Source organism: Carcharodon carcharias, chromosome 5 (assembly GCF_017639515.1).
Source record: "Carcharodon carcharias isolate sCarCar2 chromosome 5, sCarCar2.pri, whole genome shotgun sequence".
NCBI classification, from domain to species: Eukaryota; Metazoa; Chordata; class Chondrichthyes; order Lamniformes; family Lamnidae; genus Carcharodon; species Carcharodon carcharias.
Genome location: NC_054471.1, coordinates 3,545,166 through 3,565,050, shown reverse-complemented (window position 1 = coordinate 3,565,050; position 19,885 = coordinate 3,545,166). Strand labels below are relative to the sequence as shown.

At 52.6% G+C, this 19,885-nt stretch overlaps 1 protein-coding gene across 3 annotated transcripts in view; it reads left to right on the top strand.

Moving 5' to 3' along the window:
- The window catches only part of LOC121278022 (cysteine-rich protein 2-like), a 308,579-nt gene that overhangs the window by 47,242 nt on the left and 241,452 nt on the right, over nucleotides 1-19,885 (top strand). For all 3 annotated transcript variants that reach the window (XM_041188029.1, XM_041188030.1, XM_041188028.1), the window contains exon 3: nucleotides 13,835-13,892. In XM_041188029.1, coding sequence (XP_041043963.1) covers nucleotides 13,835-13,892 — 58 coding nt within the window. The remainder of the gene's footprint in view (nucleotides 1-13,834; nucleotides 13,893-19,885) is intronic.

Below are 19,885 nucleotides of genomic sequence, written 5' to 3'. Positions count from 1 at the left end.
GAGTGGGGATTGGGGTGAGTGACGGGGCTGAGAGTGGGGATTGGAGTGAGTGACGGGGCTGAGAGTGGGGATTGGGGTGAGTGACGGGGCTGAGAGTGGGGATTGGGGTGAGTGACGGGGCTGTGAGTGGGGATTGGGGTGAGTGACGGGGCTGAGAGTGGGGATTGGAGTGAGTGACGGGGCTGAGAGTGGGGATTGGGGCGAGTAATGGGGCTGAGAGTGGGGATTGGGGCGAGTGATGGGGCTGAGAGTGGGGATTGGGGTGAGTGACGGGGCTGAGAGTGGGGATTGGGGTGAGTGACGGGGCTGAGAGCGGGGATTGCGGTGAGTGACGGGGCTGAGAGTGGGGATTGGGGTGAGTGACGGGGCTGAGAGTGGGGATTGGGGTGAGTGACGGGGCTGGAGTGGGGATTGGGGCGAGTGACAGGGCTGAGATTGGGGATTGGGGCGAGTGACGGGGCTGGAGTGGGGATTGGGGCGAGTGACAGGGCTGGAGTGGGGATTGGGGCGAGTGACAGGGCTGAGATTGGGGATTGGGGCGAGTGACGGGGCTGGAGTGGGGATTGGGGCGAGTGACAGGGCTGAGATTGCGGTGAGTGACGGGGCTGGAGTGGGGATTGGGGCGTGTGACAGGGCTGAGAGTGGGGATTAGGGTGAGTGACGGGGCTGAGAGTGGGATTTGGGGCAAGTGATGGGGCTGAGAGTGGGGAATGATGCGAGTGACGGGGCTGAGAGTGGGAATCGGGGCAAGTGATGGGGCTGAGAGTGGGGATTGGGGCGAGTGATGGGGCTGAGAGTGGGGATTGGGGCGAGTGATGGGGCTGAGAGTGGGGATTGGGGTGAGTGATGGGGCTGAGAGTGGGAATCGGGGCAAGTGATGGGGCTGAGAGTGGGGATTGGGGCGAGTGATGGGGCTGAGAGTGGGGATTGGGGTGAGTGATGGGGCTGAGAGTGGGGATTTGGGCGAATGACGGGGCTGAGAGTGGGGATTGGGGCGAATGACGGAGCTGAGATCGGGGATTGGAGTGAGTGATGGGGCTGAGAGTGGGGGGTGGGGTGAGTGACGGGGCTGAGAGTGGGGATTGAGGTGAGTGACGGGGCTGAGAGTGGGGATTGGGGTGAGTGACGGGGCTGAGAGTGGGGATTGGGGCGAGTGAGGGGGCTGAGAGTGGGGATTGGGGCGAGTGATGGGGCTGAGAGTGGGGAGTGGGGTGAGTGATGGGGCTGAGAGTGGGGATTGGGGCGAGTGACGGGGCTGAGAGTGGGGATTGGGGCGAATGACGGGGCTGAGATCAGGGATTGGAGTGAGTGAGGGGGCTGAGAGTGGGGATTGAGGTGAGTGACGGGGCTGAGAGTGGGGATTGAGGTGAGTGATGGGGTTGAGAGTGGGGATTGGGGCGAGTGATGGGGCTGAGAGTGGGGAGTGGGGTGAGTGATGGGGCTGAGAGTGGGGATTGCGGTGAGTGACGGGGCTGAGAGTGAGGATTGGGGTGAGTGACGGGGCTGAGAGTGGGGATTGCGGTGAGTGACGGGGCTGAGATCGGGGATTGGAGTGAGTGATGGGGCTGAGAGTGGGAATTGGAGTGAGTGACGGGGCTGAGAGTGGGGATTGGGGTGAGTGACGGGGCTGAGAGTGGGGATTGGGGTGAGTGACGGGGCTGAGAGTGGGGATTGGGATGAGCGACAGGGCTGAGAGTGGGGATTGGGGTGAGTGATGGGGCTGAGAGTGGGAATCGGGGCAAGTGATGGGGCTGAGAGTGGGGATTGGGGTGAGTGACGGGGCTGAGAGTGGGGATTGCGGTGAGTGACGGGGCTGAGAGTGGGGATTGGGGCGAGTGACGGGGCTGAGAGTGGGGATTGGGGTGAGTGACGGGGCTGAGAGTGGGGATTGGGGTGAGTGACGGGGCTGAGAGTGGGGATTGGAGTGAGTGACGTGGCTGAGAGTGGGGATTGGGGCGAGTGAGCAGGGCTGAGAGTGGGGATTGGGGCGAGTGAGGGGGCTGAGAGTGGGGATTGGGGTGAGTGACGGGGCTGAGAGTGGGGATTGGGGTGAGTGATGGGGCTGAGAGTGGGGATTGGGGTGAGTGATGGGGCTGAGAGTGTGGAGTGGGGTGAGTGACGGGGCTGAGAGTGGGGATTGGGGCGAATGACGGGGCTGAGATCGGGGATTGGAGTGAGTGAGGGGCCTGAGAGTGGGGATTGAGGTGAGTGATGGGGCTGAGAGTGGGGATTGTGGTGAGTGACGGGGCTGAGAGTGGGGATCGAGGTGAGTGATGGGGCTGAGAGTGGGGATTGGGGTGAGTGACGGGGCTGAGAGGGGATTGGAGTGAGTGACGGGGCTGAGAGTGGGGATTGTGGTGAGCGACGGGGCTGAGAGTGGGGATTGGGGCGAGTGACGGGGCTGAGAGTGGGGAGTGGGGTGAGTGACGGGGCTGAGAGTGGGGATTGGGGTGAGTGATGGGGCTGAGAGTGGGGATTGGGGTGAGTGACGGGGCTGAGAGTGGGAATTGAGGCTAGTGATGGGGTTGAGAGTGGGGATTGGGGCGAGTGATGGGGCTGAGAGTGGGGATTGGGGTGAGTGACGGGGCTGAGAGTGGGGATTGGGGCGAATGACGGGGCTGAGAGTGGGAATTGGGGCGAATGACGGGCCTGAGATCGGGGATTGGAGTGAGTGAGGGGGCTGAGAGTGGGGATTGAGGTGAGTGATGGGGATGAGAGTGGGAATCGGGGCAAGTGACGGGGCTGAGAGTGGGGATTGGGGTGAGCGACGGGGCTGAGAGTGGGGATTGGGGCGAATGACGGGGCTGAGATCGGGGATTGGAGTGAGTGAGGGGGCTGAGAGTGGGGATTGAGGTGAGTGATGGGGCTGTCAGTGGGGATTGGGGTGAGTGACGGGGCTGAGAGTGGGGATTGGAGTGAGTGACGTGGCTGAGAGTGGTGATTGGGGCGAGTGAGCGGGGCTGAGAATGGGGATTGGGGCGAGTGACGGGACTGAGAGTGGGGATTGAGGCTAGTGACGGGGCTGAGAGTGGGAATTGGAGTGAGTGAGGGGGCTGAGAGTGGGGATTGGGGTGAGTGACGGGGCTGAGAGTGGGGATTGGGGTGAGTGACGGGGCTGTGAGTGGGGATTGGGGTGAGTGACGGGGCTGAGAGTGGGGATTGGAGTGAGTGACGGGGCTGAGAGTGGGGATTGGGGTGAGTGACGGGGCTGAGAGTGGGGATTGGGGTGAGTGACGGGGCTGTGAGTGGGGATTGGGGTGAGTGACGGGGCTGAGAGTGGGGATTGGAGTGAGTGACGGGGCTGAGAGTGGGGATTGGGGCGAGTAATGGGGCTGAGAGTGGGGATTGGGGCGAGTGATGGGGCTGAGAGTGGGGATTGGGGTGAGTGACGGGGCTGAGAGTGGGGTTTGGGGCGAATGACGGGGCTGAGAGTGGGAATTGGGGCAAATGAGGGGGCTGAGATCGGGGATTGGAGTGAGTGAGGGGGCTGAGAGTGGGGATTGAGGTGAGTGATGGGGCTGAGAGTGGGGATTGGGGTGAGTGACGGGGCTGAGAGTGGGGATTGGGGTGAGTGACGGGGCTGGAGTGGGGATTGGGACGAGTGACAGGGCTGAGATTGGGGATTGGGGCGAGTGACAGGGCTGGAGTTTGGATTGGGGCGAGTGACTGGGCTGAGATTGCGGTGAGTGACGGGGCTGAGAGTGGGATTTGGGGCAAGTGATGGGGCTGAGAGTGGGGAATGATGCGAGTGACGGGGCTGAGAGTGGGAATCGGGGCAAGTGACTGGGCTGAGAGTGGGGATTGGGGCAAGTGACGGGGCTGAGAGTGGGGATTGGGGTGAGTGATGCGGCTGAGAGTGGGAATCGGGGCAAGTGACGGGGCTGAGAGTGGGGATTCGGGTGAGTGACGGGGCTGAGAGTGGGGATTGGGGCGAATGACGGGGCTGAGATCGGGGATTGGAGTGAGTGAGGGGGCTGAGAGTGGGGATTGAGGTGAGTGATGGGGCTGAGAGTGGGGATTGAGGTGAGTGACGGGGCTGAGAGTGGGGATTGAGGTGAGTGACGGGGCTGAGAGTGGGGATTGGAGTGAGTGACGGGGCTGAGAGTGGGGATTGGGGCGAGTGACGGAGCTGAGAGTGGGGAGTGGGGTGAGTGAGGGGGCTGAGAGTGGGGATTGAGGTGAGTGATGGGGCTGAGAGTGGGGATTGTGGTGAGTGACGGGGCTGAGAGTGGGGATTGAGGTGAGTGACGGGGCTGAGAGTGGGGATTGAGGTGAGTGACGGGGCTGAGAGTGGGGATTGGGGCGAGTGACAGGGCTGAGATTGCGGTGAGTGACGGGGCTGGAGTGGGGATTGGGGCGTGTGACAGGGCTGAGAGTGGGGATTAGGGTGAGTGACGGGGCTGAGAGTGGGATTTGGGGCAAGTGATGGGGCTGAGAGTGGGGAATGATGCGAGTGACGGGGCTGAGAGTGGGAATCGGGGCAAGTGATGGGGCTGAGAGTGGGGATTGGGGCGAGTGATGGGGCTGAGAGTGGGGATTGGGGCGAGTGATGGGGCTGAGAGTGGGGATTGGGGTGAGTGATGGGGCTGAGAGTGGGAATCGGGGCAAGTGATGGGGCTGAGAGTGGGGATTGGGGCGAGTGATGGGGCTGAGAGTGGGGATTGGGGTGAGTGATGGGGCTGAGAGTGGGGATTTGGGCGAATGACGGGGCTGAGAGTGGGGATTGGGGCGAATGACGGAGCTGAGATCGGGGATTGGAGTGAGTGATGGGGCTGGGAGTGGGGGGTGGGGTGAGTGACGGGGCTGAGAGTGGGGATTGAGGTGAGTGACGGGGCTGAGAGTGGGGATTGGGGTGAGTGACGGGGCTGAGAGTGGGGATTGGGGCGAGTGAGGGGGCTGAGAGTGGGGATTGGGGCGAGTGATGGGGCTGAGAGTGGGGAGTGGGGTGAGTGATGGGGCTGAGAGTGGGGATTGGGGCGAGTGACGGGGCTGAGAGTGGGGATTGGGGCGAATGACGGGGCTGAGATCAGGGATTGGAGTGAGTGAGGGGGCTGAGAGTGGGGATTGAGGTGAGTGAGGGGGCTGAGAGTGGGGATTGAGGTGAGTGATGGGGTTGAGAGTGGGGATTGGGGCGAGTGATGGGGCTGAGAGTGGGGAGTGGGGTGAGTGACGGGGCTGAGAGTGGGGATTGCGGTGAGTGACGGGGCTGAGATCGGGGATTGGAGTGAGTGATGGGGCTGAGAGTGGGAATTGGAGTGAGTGACGGGGCTGAGAGTGGGGATTGGGGTGAGTGACGGGGCTGAGAGTGGGGATTGGGGTGAGTGACGGGGCTGAGAGTGGGGATTGGGATGAGCGACAGGGCTGAGAGTGGGGATTGGGGTGAGTGATGGGGCTGAGAGTGGGAATCGGGGCAAGTGATGGGGCTGAGAGTGGGGATTGGGGTGAGTGACGGGGCTGAGAGTGGGGATTGCGGTGAGTGACGGGGCTGAGAGTGGGGATTGGGGCGAGTGACGGGGCTGAGAGTGGGGATTGGGGTGAGTGACGGGGCTGAGAGTGGGGATTGGGGTGAGTGACGGGGCTGAGAGTGGGGATTGGAGTGAGTGACGTGGCTGAGAGTGGGGATTGGGGCGAGTGAGCAGGGCTGAGAGTGGGGATTGGGGCGAGTGACGGGGCTGAGAGTGGGGATTGAGGCTAGTGACGGGGCTGAGAGTGGGGATTGGAGTGAGTGAGGGGGCTGAGAGTGGGGATTGGGGTGAGTGATGGGGCTGAGAGTGGGGATTGGGGTGAGTGACGGGGCTGAGAGTGGGAATTGGGGCAAGTGGCGGGGCTGAGAGTGGGGAGTGGGGTGAGTGACGGGGCTGAGAGTGGGAATTGGGGCAAGTGGCGGGGCTGAGAGTGGGGATTGGGGTGAGTGACGGGGCTGAGAGTGGGGATTGGGGTGAGTGACGGGGCTGAGATCGGGGATTGAGGTGAGTGACGGGGCTGAGAGTGGGAATTGGAGTGAGTGAGGGGGCTGAGAGTGGGGATTGGGGTGAGTGACGGGGCTGAGAGTGGGGATTGGGGTGAGTGATGGGGCTGAGAGTGGGGATTGGGGTGAGTGATGGGGCTGAGAGTGTGGAGTGGGGTGAGTGACGGGGCTGAGAGTGGGGATTGGGGCGAATGACGGGGCTTTGATCGGGGATTGGAGTGAGTGAGGGGCCTGAGAGTGGGGATTGAGGTGAGTGATGGGGCTGAGAGTGGGGATTGTGGTGAGTGACGGGGCTGAGAGTGGGGATCGAGGTGAGTGATGGGGCTGAGAGTGGGGATTGGGGTGAGTGACGGGGCTGAGAGGGGATTGGAGTGAGTGACGGGGCTGAGAGTGGGGATTGTGGTGAGCGACGGGGCTGAGAGTGGGGATTGGGGCGAGTGACGGGGCTGAGAGTGGGGAGTGGGGTGAGTGACGGGGCTGAGAGTGGGGATTGGGGTGAGTGATGGGGCTGAGAGTGGGGATTGGGGTGAGTGACGGGGCTGAGAGTGGGAATTGAGGCTAGTGATGGGGTTGAGAGTGGGGATTGGGGCGAGTGATGGGGCTGAGAGTGGGGATTGGGGTGAGTGACGGGGCTGAGAGTGGGGATTGGGGCGAATGACGGGGCTGAGAGTGGGAATTGGGGCGAATGACGGGGCTGAGATCGGGGATTGGAGTGAGTGAGGGGGCTGAGAGTGGGGATTGAGGTGAGTGATGGGGATGAGAGTGGGAATCGGGGCAAGTGACGGGGCTGAGAGTGGGGATTGGGGTGAGCGACGGGGCTGAGAGTGGGGATTGGGGCGAATGACGGGGCTGAGATCGGGGATTGGTGTGAGTGAGGGGGCTGAGAGTGGGGATTGAGGTGAGTGATGGGGCTGTCAGTGGGGATTGGGGTGAGTGACGGGGCTGAGAGTGGGGATTGGAGTGAGTGACGTGGCTGAGAGTGGTGATTGGGGCGAGTGAGCGGGGCTGAGAATGGGGATTGGGGCGAGTGACGGGACTGAGAGTGGGGATTGAGGCTAGTGACGGGGCTGAGAGTGGGAATTGGAGTGAGTGAGGGGGCTGAGAGTGGGGATTGGGGTGAGTGACGGGGCTGAGAGTGGGGATTGGGGTGAGTGACGGGGCTGTGAGTGGGGATTGGGGTGAGTGACGGGGCTGAGAGTGGGGATTGGAGTGAGTGACGGGGCTGAGAGTGGGGATTGGGGTGAGTGACGGGGCTGAGAGTGGGGATTGGGGTGAGTGACGGGGCTGTGAGTGGGGATTGGGGTGAGTGACGGGGCTGAGAGTGGGGATTGGAGTGAGTGACGGGGCTGAGAGTGGGGATTGGGGCGAGTAATGGGGCTGAGAGTGGGGATTGGGGCGAGTGATGGGGCTGAGAGTGGGGATTGGGGTGAGTGACGGGGCTGAGAGTGGGGTTTGGGGCGAATGACGGGGCTGAGAGTGGGAATTGGGGCAAATGAGGGGGCTGAGATCGGGGATTGGAGTGAGTGAGGGGGCTGAGAGTGGGGATTGAGGTGAGTGATGGGGCTGAGAGTGGGGATTGGGGTGAGTGACGGGGCTGAGAGTGGGGATTGGGGTGAGTGACGGGGCTGGAGTGGGGATTGGGACGAGTGACAGGGCTGAGATTGGGGATTGGGGCGAGTGACAGGGCTGGAGTTTGGATTGGGGCGAGTGACTGGGCTGAGATTGCGGTGAGTGACGGGGCTGAGAGTGGGATTTGGGGCAAGTGATGGGGCTGAGAGTGGGGAATGATGCGAGTGACGGGGCTGAGAGTGGGAATCGGGGCAAGTGACTGGGCTGAGAGTGGGGATTGGGGCAAGTGACGGGGCTGAGAGTGGGGATTGGGGTGAGTGATGCGGCTGAGAGTGGGAATCGGGGCAAGTGACGGGGCTGAGAGTGGGGATTCGGGTGAGTGACGGGGCTGAGAGTGGGGATTGGGGCGAATGACGGGGCTGAGATCGGGGATTGGAGTGAGTGAGGGGGCTGAGAGTGGGGATTGAGGTGAGTGATGGGGCTGAGAGTGGGGATTGAGGTGAGTGACGGGGCTGAGAGTGGGGATTGAGGTGAGTGACGGGGCTGAGAGTGGGGATTGGAGTGAGTGACGGGGCTGAGAGTGGGGATTGGGGCGAGTGACGGAGCTGAGAGTGGGGAGTGGGGTGAGTGAGGGGGCTGAGAGTGGGGATTGAGGTGAGTGATGGGGCTGAGAGTGGGGATTGGGGCGAGTGATGGGGCTGAGAGTGGGGATTGGGGCGAGTGACGGGGCTGAGATTGGGGATTAGGGTGAGTGACGGGGCTGAGAGTGGGATTTGGGGCAAGTGACGGGGCTGAGAGTGGGGATTAGGGTGAGTGATGGGGCTGAGAGTGGGGAATGGTGCGAGTGACGGGGCTGAGAGTGGGAATCGGGGCAAGTGACTGGGCTGAGAGTGGGGATTGGGGTGAGTGACAGGGCTGAGAGTGGGGATTGGGTTGAGTGATGGGACTGAGAGTGGGGATTGGGGCGTGTGACGGGGCTGAGATTGGGTATTGGGGCGAAACTGAATGGGTACTTTGCATCAGTCTTCACAGTGGAAGACATGAGTAACATCCCCAAAGCTCGAGAGTCAGGGGGCAGAGGTGAGTATGGTGGCCATTACCAAGGAGAAGGTGCTAGGAAAACTGAAAGGTCTGAAGGTGGATAAATCACCTGGACCAGATGGATTACACCCCAGAGTTCTGAAGGAGATAGCTGAAGAGATAGTGAAGGCATTAATGGTGATCTTTCAGGAATCACTGGAGTCAGGGAGGGGCCCAGAGGACTGGAAAATCACTAATGTAACCCCCCTTTTTAAGAAGGGAGTGAGGCAAAAGATGGGAAATTACAGGCCGATTAGCCTGACCTCGGTCGTTGGTAAGATTTTAGAGTCCATTATTAAGGATGAGATTTCAGAATACTTGGAAGTGCATGGTAAAATAGGGCAAAGTCAACATGGTTTCATCAAGGGGAGGTCATGCCTGACAAATCTGTTAGAATTCTTTGAGGAGGTATCGAGCTGGTTAGACAAAGGAGAGCTAATGGATGTTATTTACTTGGACTTCCAGAAGGCCTTTGACAAGGTGCCGCACAGGAGGCTGCTCAGTAAGATAAGAGCCCATGGTGTTAGAGGCAAGGTACTAGCATGGATAGAAGATTGGCTGTTTGGCAGGAGGCAGAGAGTGGGGATAAGGGGGTCCTTTTCAGTATGGCGGCCGGTGACTAGTGGAGTTCCGCAGGGGTCAGTGTTGGGACCACAACTTTTCACTTTATACATTAATGATCTAGATGAAGGAACTGAGGGCATTCTGGCTAAGTTTGCAGATGATACAAAGATAGGTGGAGGGACAGGTAGTATTGAGGAGGCTGGGAGGCTGCAGAAGGATTTAGACAGGTTAGGAGAATAGGCAAAGAAGTGGCAGATGGAATACAATGTGGGGAAGTGTGAGGTCATGCACTTTGGTAGGAAGAATAGAGGCATAGACAATTTTCTAAATGGGGAGAGAATTCAGAAATCTGGAGTGCAAAGGGACTTGGAAGTCCTAGTCCAGGATTCTCTTAAGGTTAACTTGCAGGTTGAATCGGTGGTTAGGAAGGCAAATGCAGTGTTGGCATTTATTTTGAGAGGACTAGAATATAAAAGCAGGGATGTGCTGCTGAGGCTTTATAAGGCTCTGGTCAGACCACATTTAGAATATTGTGAGCAATTTTGGGCCCTGTATCTCAGGAAGGATGTGCTGACCCTGGAGAGGCTCCACAGGAGGTTCACGAGAATGATCTCAGGAATGAAAGGCTTAACATATGAGGAACGTTTGAAGACTCTGGGTCTATACTTGATAGAGTTTAGAAGGATGAGGGGGGGATCTGATTGAAACTTACAGAAAACTGAAAGGCCTGGATAAAGTGAACGTGGGGAAGATGTTTCCATTAGTAGGAGAGACTAGGACCCGAGGGCACAGCCTCAGAGTAAAGGGAAGACCTTTTAGAACAGAGATGAGGAGAAACTTCTTTAGCCAGAGAGTGGTGAATCTATGGAATTCATTGCCACAGAAGGCTGTGGAGGCCAGGTCATTGAGTTTATTTAAGACCGAGATAGATAGGTTCTTGATTGGTAAGGGGATCAAAGGTTACGGGGAGAAGGCGGGAGAATGGGGTTGAGAAACTTATCAGCCATGATTGAATGACGGAGCAGACTCAATGGGCCAAATGGCCTAATTTCTGCTCCCGTGTCTTATGGTCTTGTGGTCTAATTTGTGGAAATTTATTTATTTATTTACTTAATAAACGCTTCAGGAAACCTCATCCCGCTCGTGGATGAAGTTTCCTGAAAAACGTGAAGGCCTTTTGGGCTTTTTGCCTGCCTGCCAACCTTAATATTGGGCAGGCAGCATTCACAAGTGGCTCAATTGATTTCTTAATGGCCTTAATAGGCCGTTTACATTTCAGCCGGTGCGCAGTGTCATTTTACGCGTCTGCATGTCGGGCCCAACCCTCACGCTGACCGGAAGATTCTGCCCCTGGTTTCAGATTCTCCCACAAGAGGGAACATCCTCTCTACATCCACCCTGTTAATACCCTTCAGGATCTTAAAGGTTTCAATTAAGAAGTTCTCTCTTCCTCTTCTAAATTGCAGTGGATGCTGGTATTAGTCAGGTAAACCTTCTCTGAACTGCTTCTAATGCATTTACATCTTTCTTTAAATAAGGAGACCAGTACTGTACACAGTATTCCAGATGTGGTCTCACCAATGCCCTGTGTAACTGAAGCATAGCCTCCCTACTTTTGTAATCAATTCCCTTCACATTAAATGGTAACATTTTATTAGCTTTCCTAATTACCTGTTGTACCTGCATATTAACCTGGGACACCCAGATCCCTCTGAATCTCGGAGCACGGCATTTTCTCACCATTTAGATAATAAACTTCTTTTTTATTCTTCCTGCCAAAATGGACAATTTCACATTTTCCCACATTACACTCCATTTGCCCGACCTTTGCCCACTCACTTAACCTATCAATATCACTTTGTAGCCTCCTAATGTCCTCTCCACAATTTACTTTCCTACTTATCTTTGTGTTGTCAGCAAATTTGGCAACTGTTCCTTTTGTCCCTTCATCCAAGTCATTTATATAAACTGTAAAAGGCTGATGCCTCAGCACTGATCCCTGTGGCTCATCACTCGTCACATCCTGCCAACCAGAAAAAGACACATTTATGCCAACTCTCTGCTTCCTGTTAGCCAGCCAATCTTCTATCCATGCCAATATGTTACTCCTTACACCATGAGCTTTTATTTTCTGCAGTACTCCTTGATGTGGCACTTTATTAAATGCCTTCTGGAAATCTAAGTACAGTACATCCACCGGTTCCCCTTTATCCACAGCACATGTGACTCCTTCAAAGAACCCCAATAAATTGATTAAATATGATTTCTCTTTCACAAAACCATGTTGACTCTGCCTGATTGCTTTGAATTTTTCTAAGTGCTCTGCTATAACAACTTTAGTAATAGCTTCTAACATTTTCCCTATGACAGATGTTAGGTTAACTGGCCTATGGTTTCCTGCTTTCTGTCTCCCTCCCTTTTTGAATAAAGGAGTTACATTTGCTATTTTCCAATCTAATGGAACCTTCCCCAAATCTAGGAAGTTTTGGAAAATTAAAACCAGTGCATCAACTATCTCACTAGCCACTTCTTTCAGGACCTTATGGTGAAGTCCATCCGGACCTGGGGATTTGTCAGCCTGCAGACCCAACAATTTGCTCAATATCACTTCCCTGGTGATTGGAATTTTCCCGAGTTCCTCCCTCCCTTCCAATTCCTGATTCACAGCTATTTCCGGGATGTTGCTTGTGTCCTCTATAGTGAAGCAAAATACCTGTTCAATCCGTCTTCCATCTCCCTACTTTCCATTATCAATTCCCCAGACACACTCACTATAGGACCAATGCTCACTTTGTTAACTTTTCTTATTTAAATATCTACAGAAACTTTTACTATCCATCTTCATATTACTAACTAACTTTCTTGTACTCTAAATTTTCCTCCTTTTAATTTTTTTGTTATTCTTTGTTGTTCTTTATATTCTTTCCAATGTTCTGACCTGCCACCCGTCTTTGAGTAATTATATGTTTTTTCTTTAAGTTGGTATATTGTTTAACTTTTTTAGTTAACCACGGATGGTGGACCCTCCCCTTGGAATTTTGCTTTCTTCTCCCTCCCCCTTCCTCCTCCTCTCCTCTTCCCCTTATCTCCACTTCTTCCACCTTCCCCGTGTCCTCACTCCCCCTTCTCCCCCCTCACCCTTCACCGCCCTCCCCATCTCCCCCTTCCCCATCCTCCAATCACCCCCTTCCCCCTCCCCTTCTCCCCTTCCCCTCTCCCCTTTTACCCCCTCCCAGTCTTCTCCCTCCTTCCTCCCTTCTCCCCCTCCCCACCTTCTACGCCTACCCCCTGCCCCCTCCTCCCCCTTTCCCCCTTCCCCCTTCCCCCTTCCCCCTCTTCTCTCCCCACCGCCTCCCTCCATTCTCCCTCTCCCCTTCCACCATGAAGAGAATGGTTCTGGGAATGAGGTACTTCAGTTGCATGGACACCTTGGAGAAGCTGGGCTGTTCCCCATGATGAAGAGGTGGTTGAGAGGACGTTTGATAGAGGGTTCGAAATCATGAGGAGTCTGGACTGAGTAGATAGGGAGAAACTGTTCCCATCGGTGGAAGAATCAAGAACCAGAAAGAACAGATTTAAAGTAATTGACAAAAGAAGCAATGGTGACATGAGGGAAATGTTTCAGACAGCGAGTGGTTAGGATCTGGAATGCACTGACTGAGAGTGTGGTGGAGACAGGGTCAATCGAGTGGTTAGGATCTGGAATGCACTGCCTGAGAGTGTGGTGGAGACAGGGTCAATCGAGTGGTTAGGATCTGGAATGCACTGCCTGAGAGTGTGGTAGAGACAGGGTCAATCGAGTTGTTAGGATCTGGAATGCACTGTCTGAGAGCGTGGTGGAGACAGGGTCAATCGAGTTGTTAGGATCTGGAATGCACTGTCTGAGAGTGTGGTGGAGACAGGGTCAATCGAGTTGTTAGGGTCTGGAATGCACTGCCTGAGAGTGTGGTGGAGACAGGGTCAATCGAGTTGTTAGGATCTGGAATGCACTGTCTGAGAGTGTGTTGGAGACAGGGTCAATCGAGTGGTTAGGATCTGGAATGCACTGTCTGAGAGTGTGGTGGAGACAGGGTCAATCGAGTGGTTAGGATCTGGAATGCACTGCCTGAGAGTGTGGTGGAGACAGGGTCAATTGAGTTGTTAGGATCTGGAATGCACTGTCTGAGAGTGTGGGGGAGACAGGGTCAATCGAGTGGTTAGGATCTGGAATGCACTGTCTGAAAGTGTGGTGGAGACAGGGACAATCGAGTGGTTAGGATCTGGAATGCATTGCCTGAGAGTGTGGGGGAGACAGGGTCAATCGATTGGTTAGGATCTGGAATGCACTGTCTGAGAGTGTGGTGGAGACAGGGTCAATCGAGTGGTTAGGATCTGGAATGCACTGTCTGAAAGTGTGGGGCAGACAGGGTCAATCAAGTGGTTAGGATCTGGAATGCACTGTCTGAGAGCGTGGTGGAGACAGGGTCAGTCATTGCTTTCAAGGGAATTGGATATTTACCTGGAGAAAAAATTTGCAGGGCTGCAGGGAAGGGTTGGGAGTGGTACTAGCTGGGTTGCTAATGCTGGCATGTACACAATGGGCCATATGGCCTACGTCTTTGTTGTAACCATTCTCTGATTCTGTGCTAAATGTGATTTCATGTTTTCTTTTAGCATGAAGGGAAGCCTTATTGTCACAAGCCATGCTATGCCATTCTGTTTGGACCCAAAGGTTAGTGACTGTGTTCTACTAGCATTGTTTGCCTGTACATATGTGTGTGTATCTTAATATTTTCCCCTAACGATAGTACATGTGTACATAGCTTGGATATTTATCTGCTATGGACGTCCAGTTGGGCTGTCCACACCCGAGCATGAATTGGTGGTTTCAAGAAAGAAGGTAAGAATTAGGACGAGGAGTTTTTCTGTATTCATTCTTCGCTGGGAAGAATTTATTGCCCATCCCTAATTGCCCATGAGAAGGTGTTGGATAAAACTGTTGAGAAATTCCTTCCCTCTCTTATGTGTTGGAGATGACTCCATCTTAATCTCTCAGGTTTACAGTCGTTAAGCTGGAGCAATTTGACATGGAGACATTGCCTGCAGTTTGCTCGAGAGATTCTCACCGTCCAGAAAGTCTCACGTTCTCCGGACACAGAACCTGCTCTGCCATATCTTAGCCTAGCCTTATTTTATTTATTTACTTAAAGTCTTTATTGATTAATTATTTGTAGTTATATCAATGGATAAAGCTATAAACTTAATCCAGTATTTTTACTTTTCTGGTCTTAATGTAATCTACTGCCTAGTTTAGAGAAAAAAAGAAACTCGACAACCTGCTTACCTAATTAATGCCTCTGGACTTCAGCTCTCAGGTCTTGCTGTCTGTTACTCCCTCTCTTGGACAACTGCTTGTTGTGTAAAAGGCTAGAACAGCACCCCTTCCCCACTGTGCTGAACTCCCTCACTCACCAAATTCCCTAAGTTAAATAAGTACTCTGTTGACATAATACTCCATCAAGCTGGACTTGGTGCTACTTACTTTGTGCGTAAGCAAAACCTCCTGTATTTTGTTAGGGACAAGGGAGATAGGCAAGCCTGAACTCCTTTATTTTTCGCCATCAAAATTCAAACTTTCACCCCTTATTTTATATTGTCTGTCCATGTTTTTCCTACCAAGATGCATCACCTCACACTTCCCTGCATTGAACTTCATCTGCCACCTATTTGCCCACTCCACCAACTTGTCTATGTCCTCCTGAAGTTCCACACCGTCATCCTCACAGTTCACAACACTCCCAAGCTTCGTATCATCTGCAAACTTTGAAATTGTCCCCTGCACTCCAAGATCTAGATCGTTATATATCAGGAAAAGCAAGGGTCCCAATACCGACCCCTGGGGCACTCCACTACAAACCTTCCTCCAGCCCGAAAAATGTCCATTGATCATAACTTTCTGCTTCCTATTTTTCAGCCAATTTTGTATCCACGTTGCTACGGTCCCTTTTATTCCATGAGCAATAACTTTTCTCACAAGTCTGTTGTGTGGCTCTGTGTCAAATGCCTTTTGAAAGTCCATATACACCACATCAACAGCATTACCCTCATCGACCTTTTCTGTTACCTCTTCAAAAAACTCCAGCATGTTAAACACGATTTCGCCTTTAGAACTCCATGCTGGCTCTTCCTTATCAACCCATATTTTTCCATGTGACTACTAATTGTATCCCAAAAAATTGTTTCTAGAATCTTGCCCACCACTAAGTTAAACTGACTGGTCTGTAATTGCTGGTCTTCTCCTTACAACCTTTTTTGAACAAGGGTGTAATGTTTGCAATTCTCCAGTCCTCTGGCACCACCCCTGAGTCTAGGGAAGACTGAAAGATTATGGTCAGTGCCTCTGCAATTTCTACTGTCACTTGCTTCAATATCCTTGGATGCATCTCATCCGATCGCGGTGCCTTGTCAACTTTAAGCACCGACAGTCTATTCAACACTTCCTCCTTATCAATTTTGAACCCTTCTAGTGACTAGAGTTTCCTCATCTGTCACCATGGCCCGGGTAGCATCTACCTCCTTGGTAAAGACGGATGCAAAGTATTCACTTAATACCTCAGGCATTGTCCCTTCGTCCATATGTAAATTCCTTTTTATGTTCCTAAATGGCCCTACTCCTTCTTTTACCACCCTTTTACTATTTATATGCCTATAGAAGACTTTGGGATTACCCTTTATGTTGGCTGCCAGCCTTTTCTCATAATCCCTCTTCACTTCTCTAGTGTGCTTTTTCACCTCCCATCTGTATTCCTCTTGGTTCTCAATTGTATTTTCTACCTGACACCTATCACTCGTGCACTTTTTCTTCTTTATCTTAATTTCAATCTCCTTTATCATCCAGGGAGCTCTGGATTTGTTAGTCCTACCTTTCCCTTTCGATGGAATATACCTTGATTGTGCCCGAACCAATTCTTTTTTGAAGGTAGCCCATTATTCAGCTACAGTTTTTCCTGCCAATCTTTCGTTCCAGTCTATCTGGCCCAGCTCCGTTCTTGCCCCATCGAAGCTGGCTCTTGTCCAGTTAATTATTTTTACTCTGGATTACCTATCGTCCTTTTCTATCATCATCCTAAAACGTACAATACAATGATCACTGTCTCCTAAATGTTCCCCCACAGACACTTGATCCATTTGAACAAAAACAGAATTACCTGGAAAAACTCAGCAGGTCTGGCAGCATCGGCGGAGAAGAAAAGAGTTGACGTTTCGAGTCCTCATGACCCTTCGACAGAACTTGCGTTCGAGTCCAAGAAAGAGTTGAAATATAAACTGGTTTAAGGTGTGTGTGTGGGGGGCGGAGAGATAGAGAGACAAAGAGGTGGCGGGGGGGGCGGGGGTGTGGTTGTAGGGACAAACAAGCAGTGATAGAAGCAGATCATCAAAAGATGTCAACAACAATAGTACAATAGAACACATAGGTGTTAAAATTAAAGTTGGTGATATTATCTAAACGAATGTGCTAATTAAGAATGGATGGTAGGGCACTCAAGGTATAGCTCTAGTGGGGTTTTTTTTTATATAATGGAAATAGGTGGGAAAAGGAAAATCTTTATAATTTATTGGAAAAAAAAGGGAAGGGGGAAACAGAAAGGGGGTGGGGATGGGGGAGGGAGCTTACGACCTAAAGTTGTTGAATTCAATATTCAGTCCGGAAGGCTGTAAAGTCCCTAGTCGGAAGATGAGGTGTTGTTCCTCCAGTTTGCGTTGGGCTTCACTGGAACAATGCAGCAAGCCAAGGACAGACATGTGGGCAAGAGAGCAGGGTGGAGTGTTGAAATGGCAAGCGACAGGGAGGTTTGGGTCATTCTTGCGGACAGACCGCAGGTGTTCTGCAAAGCGGTCGCCCAGTTTACGTTTGGTCTCTCCAATGTAGAGGAGACCACATTGGGAGCAACGAATGCAGTAGACTAAGTTGGGGGAAATGCAAGTGAAATGCTGCTTCACTTGAAAGGAGTGTTTGGGTCCTTGGACGGTGAGGAGAGAGGAAGTGAAGGGGCAGGTGTTGCTTGGAAAAATTTATTAATTTTGCTTCCAATCTCCACCCCTCCATCATTTTCACGTGGTCCATCTCTGACACTTCCCTTCCCTTCCTTGACCTCTCTGTCTCAATCTCTGGTGATAGACTGTCCACCAATATCCATTACAAACCCACCGACTCCCACAGCTATCTCGACTACAGCTCCTCACACCCCGCTTCCTGTAAGGACTCCATCCCATTCTCTCAGTTCCTTCGCCTCCGTCGCATCTGTTCCGATGATGCTACATTCAAAAACAGTTCCTCCGACATGTCCTCCTTCTTCCTTAACCGAGGTTTTCCACCCACGGTCGTTGACAGGGCCCTCAACCGTGTCCGGCCCATCTCCCGCGCATCCGCCCTCACGCCTTCTCCTCCCTCCCAGAAACATGATAGGGTCCCCCTTGTCCTCACTTATCACCCCACCAGCCTCCGCATTCAAAGGATCATCCTCCGCCATTTCCGCCAACTCCAGCATGATGCCACCACCAAACACATCTTCCCTTCACCCCCCTTATCGGCATTCCGTAGGGATCGCTCCCTCCGTGACACCCTGGTCCACTCCTCCATCACCCCCTACTCCTCAACCCCCTCCTATGGCACCACCCCATGCCCACGCAAAAGATGCAACACCTGCCCCTTCACTTCCTCTCTCCTCACCGTCCAAGGACCCAAACACTCCTTTCAAGTGAAGCAGCATTTCACTTGCATTTCCCCCAACTTAGTCTACTGCATTCGTTGCTCCCAATGTGGTCTCCTCTACATTGGAGAGACCAAACGTAAACTGGGCGACCGCTTTGCAGAACACCTGCAGTCTGTCCGCAAGAATGACCCAAACCTCCCTGTCGCTTGCCATTTCAACACTCCACCCTGCTCTCTTGCCCACATGTCTGTCCTTGGCTTGCTGCATTGTTCCAGTGAAGCCCAACGCAAACTGGAGGAACAACACCTCATCTTCCGACTAGGGACTTTACAGCCTTCCGGACTGAATATTGAATTCAACAACTTTAGGTCGTAAGCTCCCTCCCCCATCCCCACCCCCTTTCTGTTTCCCCCTTCCCTTTTTTTTCCAATAAATTATAAAGATTTTCCTTTTCCCACCTATTTCCATTATATAAAAAAAAAAACCCCACTAGAGCTATACCTTGAGTGCCCTACCATCCATTCTTAATTAGCACATTCGTTTAGATAATATCACCAACTTTAATTTTAACACCTATGTGTTCTATTGTACTATTGTTGTTGACATCTTTTGATGATCTGCTTCTATCACTGCTTGTTTGTCCCTACAACCACACCCCCGCCCCCCCCTCCACCTCTTTGTCTCTCTATCTCTCCGCCCCCCACACACACACCTGAAACCAGTTTATATTTCAACTCTTTCTTGGACTCGAACGCAAGTTCTGTCGAAGGGTCATGAGGACTCGAAACGTCAACTCTTTTCTTCTCCGCCGATGCTGCCAGACCTGCTGAGTTTTTCCAGGTAATTCTGTTTTTGTTTTGGATTTCCAGCATCCGCAGTTTTTTTGTTTTTATCACTTGATCCATTTGGCCTACCTCATTTCCAAGAACCAGGTCCAATAGTGCATCTTGTTGGATTGGACACATACTGCTGTAGAAAATTCTCCTGAACACAATCTAGGAACTTTTGCCCCTCTCCACCCTTTACATTATCACTATCCCAGTCTATGTTCGGGTAAACAAAGTCACCAATTATAACTGCTTTATTATGCTTGTATCTCTCTGTAATTCCCCTGCAGATTTGTTCTTCTATGTCCTTCTCACTATTTGGCGGTCTATAGACTACACTGAGCAATGTAATTGCACCCTCCTAGTTTCTTAGATTTGGCCAAATTGATTCTGTCCTTGAATCCTCTGGGACACCCTCTTTCTCCAGCACTGCAATGTTCTCCTTAATTAATACTGCCACCTCTCCTCCTTTCCTTCCCTTCCAGTCTCTTCTGAACATCTTGTACTCAGGAATATTTAACACCCAGTTCTGCCCATCCATGATTCAGGTCTCTGTTATTGCCACATATTTCCACATGGCAATCTGTGCCTGTAACTCCCCAATCTTATTTACTATACTCTGTGCATTCACATACATGCACAGAAACCCTGATTTAGATTTTTTTACTTTCTCCATAGAGTCACAGAGGTCTGCAGCACAGAAAAAGGCCCTTCGGCCCATCAAGTCTGCACCAGTCAAACAAGTACCTAACTATTCTAATCCCATTTTCCAGCACTGGGCCCATAGCCTTGTATGCCATGGCATCGCAAGTGCACATCCAAATACTTCTTAAATGTTATGAGGGTATCTGCCTCTACCACCTTTTCAGGCAGTGAGTTCCAGATTCCCACCACCTTCTGCGTGAAAAAATTCTACCTCACATCCCCTCTAAACCTCCTGCCCCTTACCTTAAATCTATGCCCCCTGGTTATTGATCCCTCCACCAAGGGGAAAAGTTCCTTTCTGTCTACCCGATCTATGCCCCTTATAATTTTATACACCTCAATCATGTTTCCCCTCAATCACCTCTGCTTCAGGGAAAATAACCCCAGTCTATCCAATGTCTCTTCATAACTAAAACTCTCCAGCCCAGGCAACATCCTGGTAATACATAAGACTATAATTACTTAATAATATAACAGCT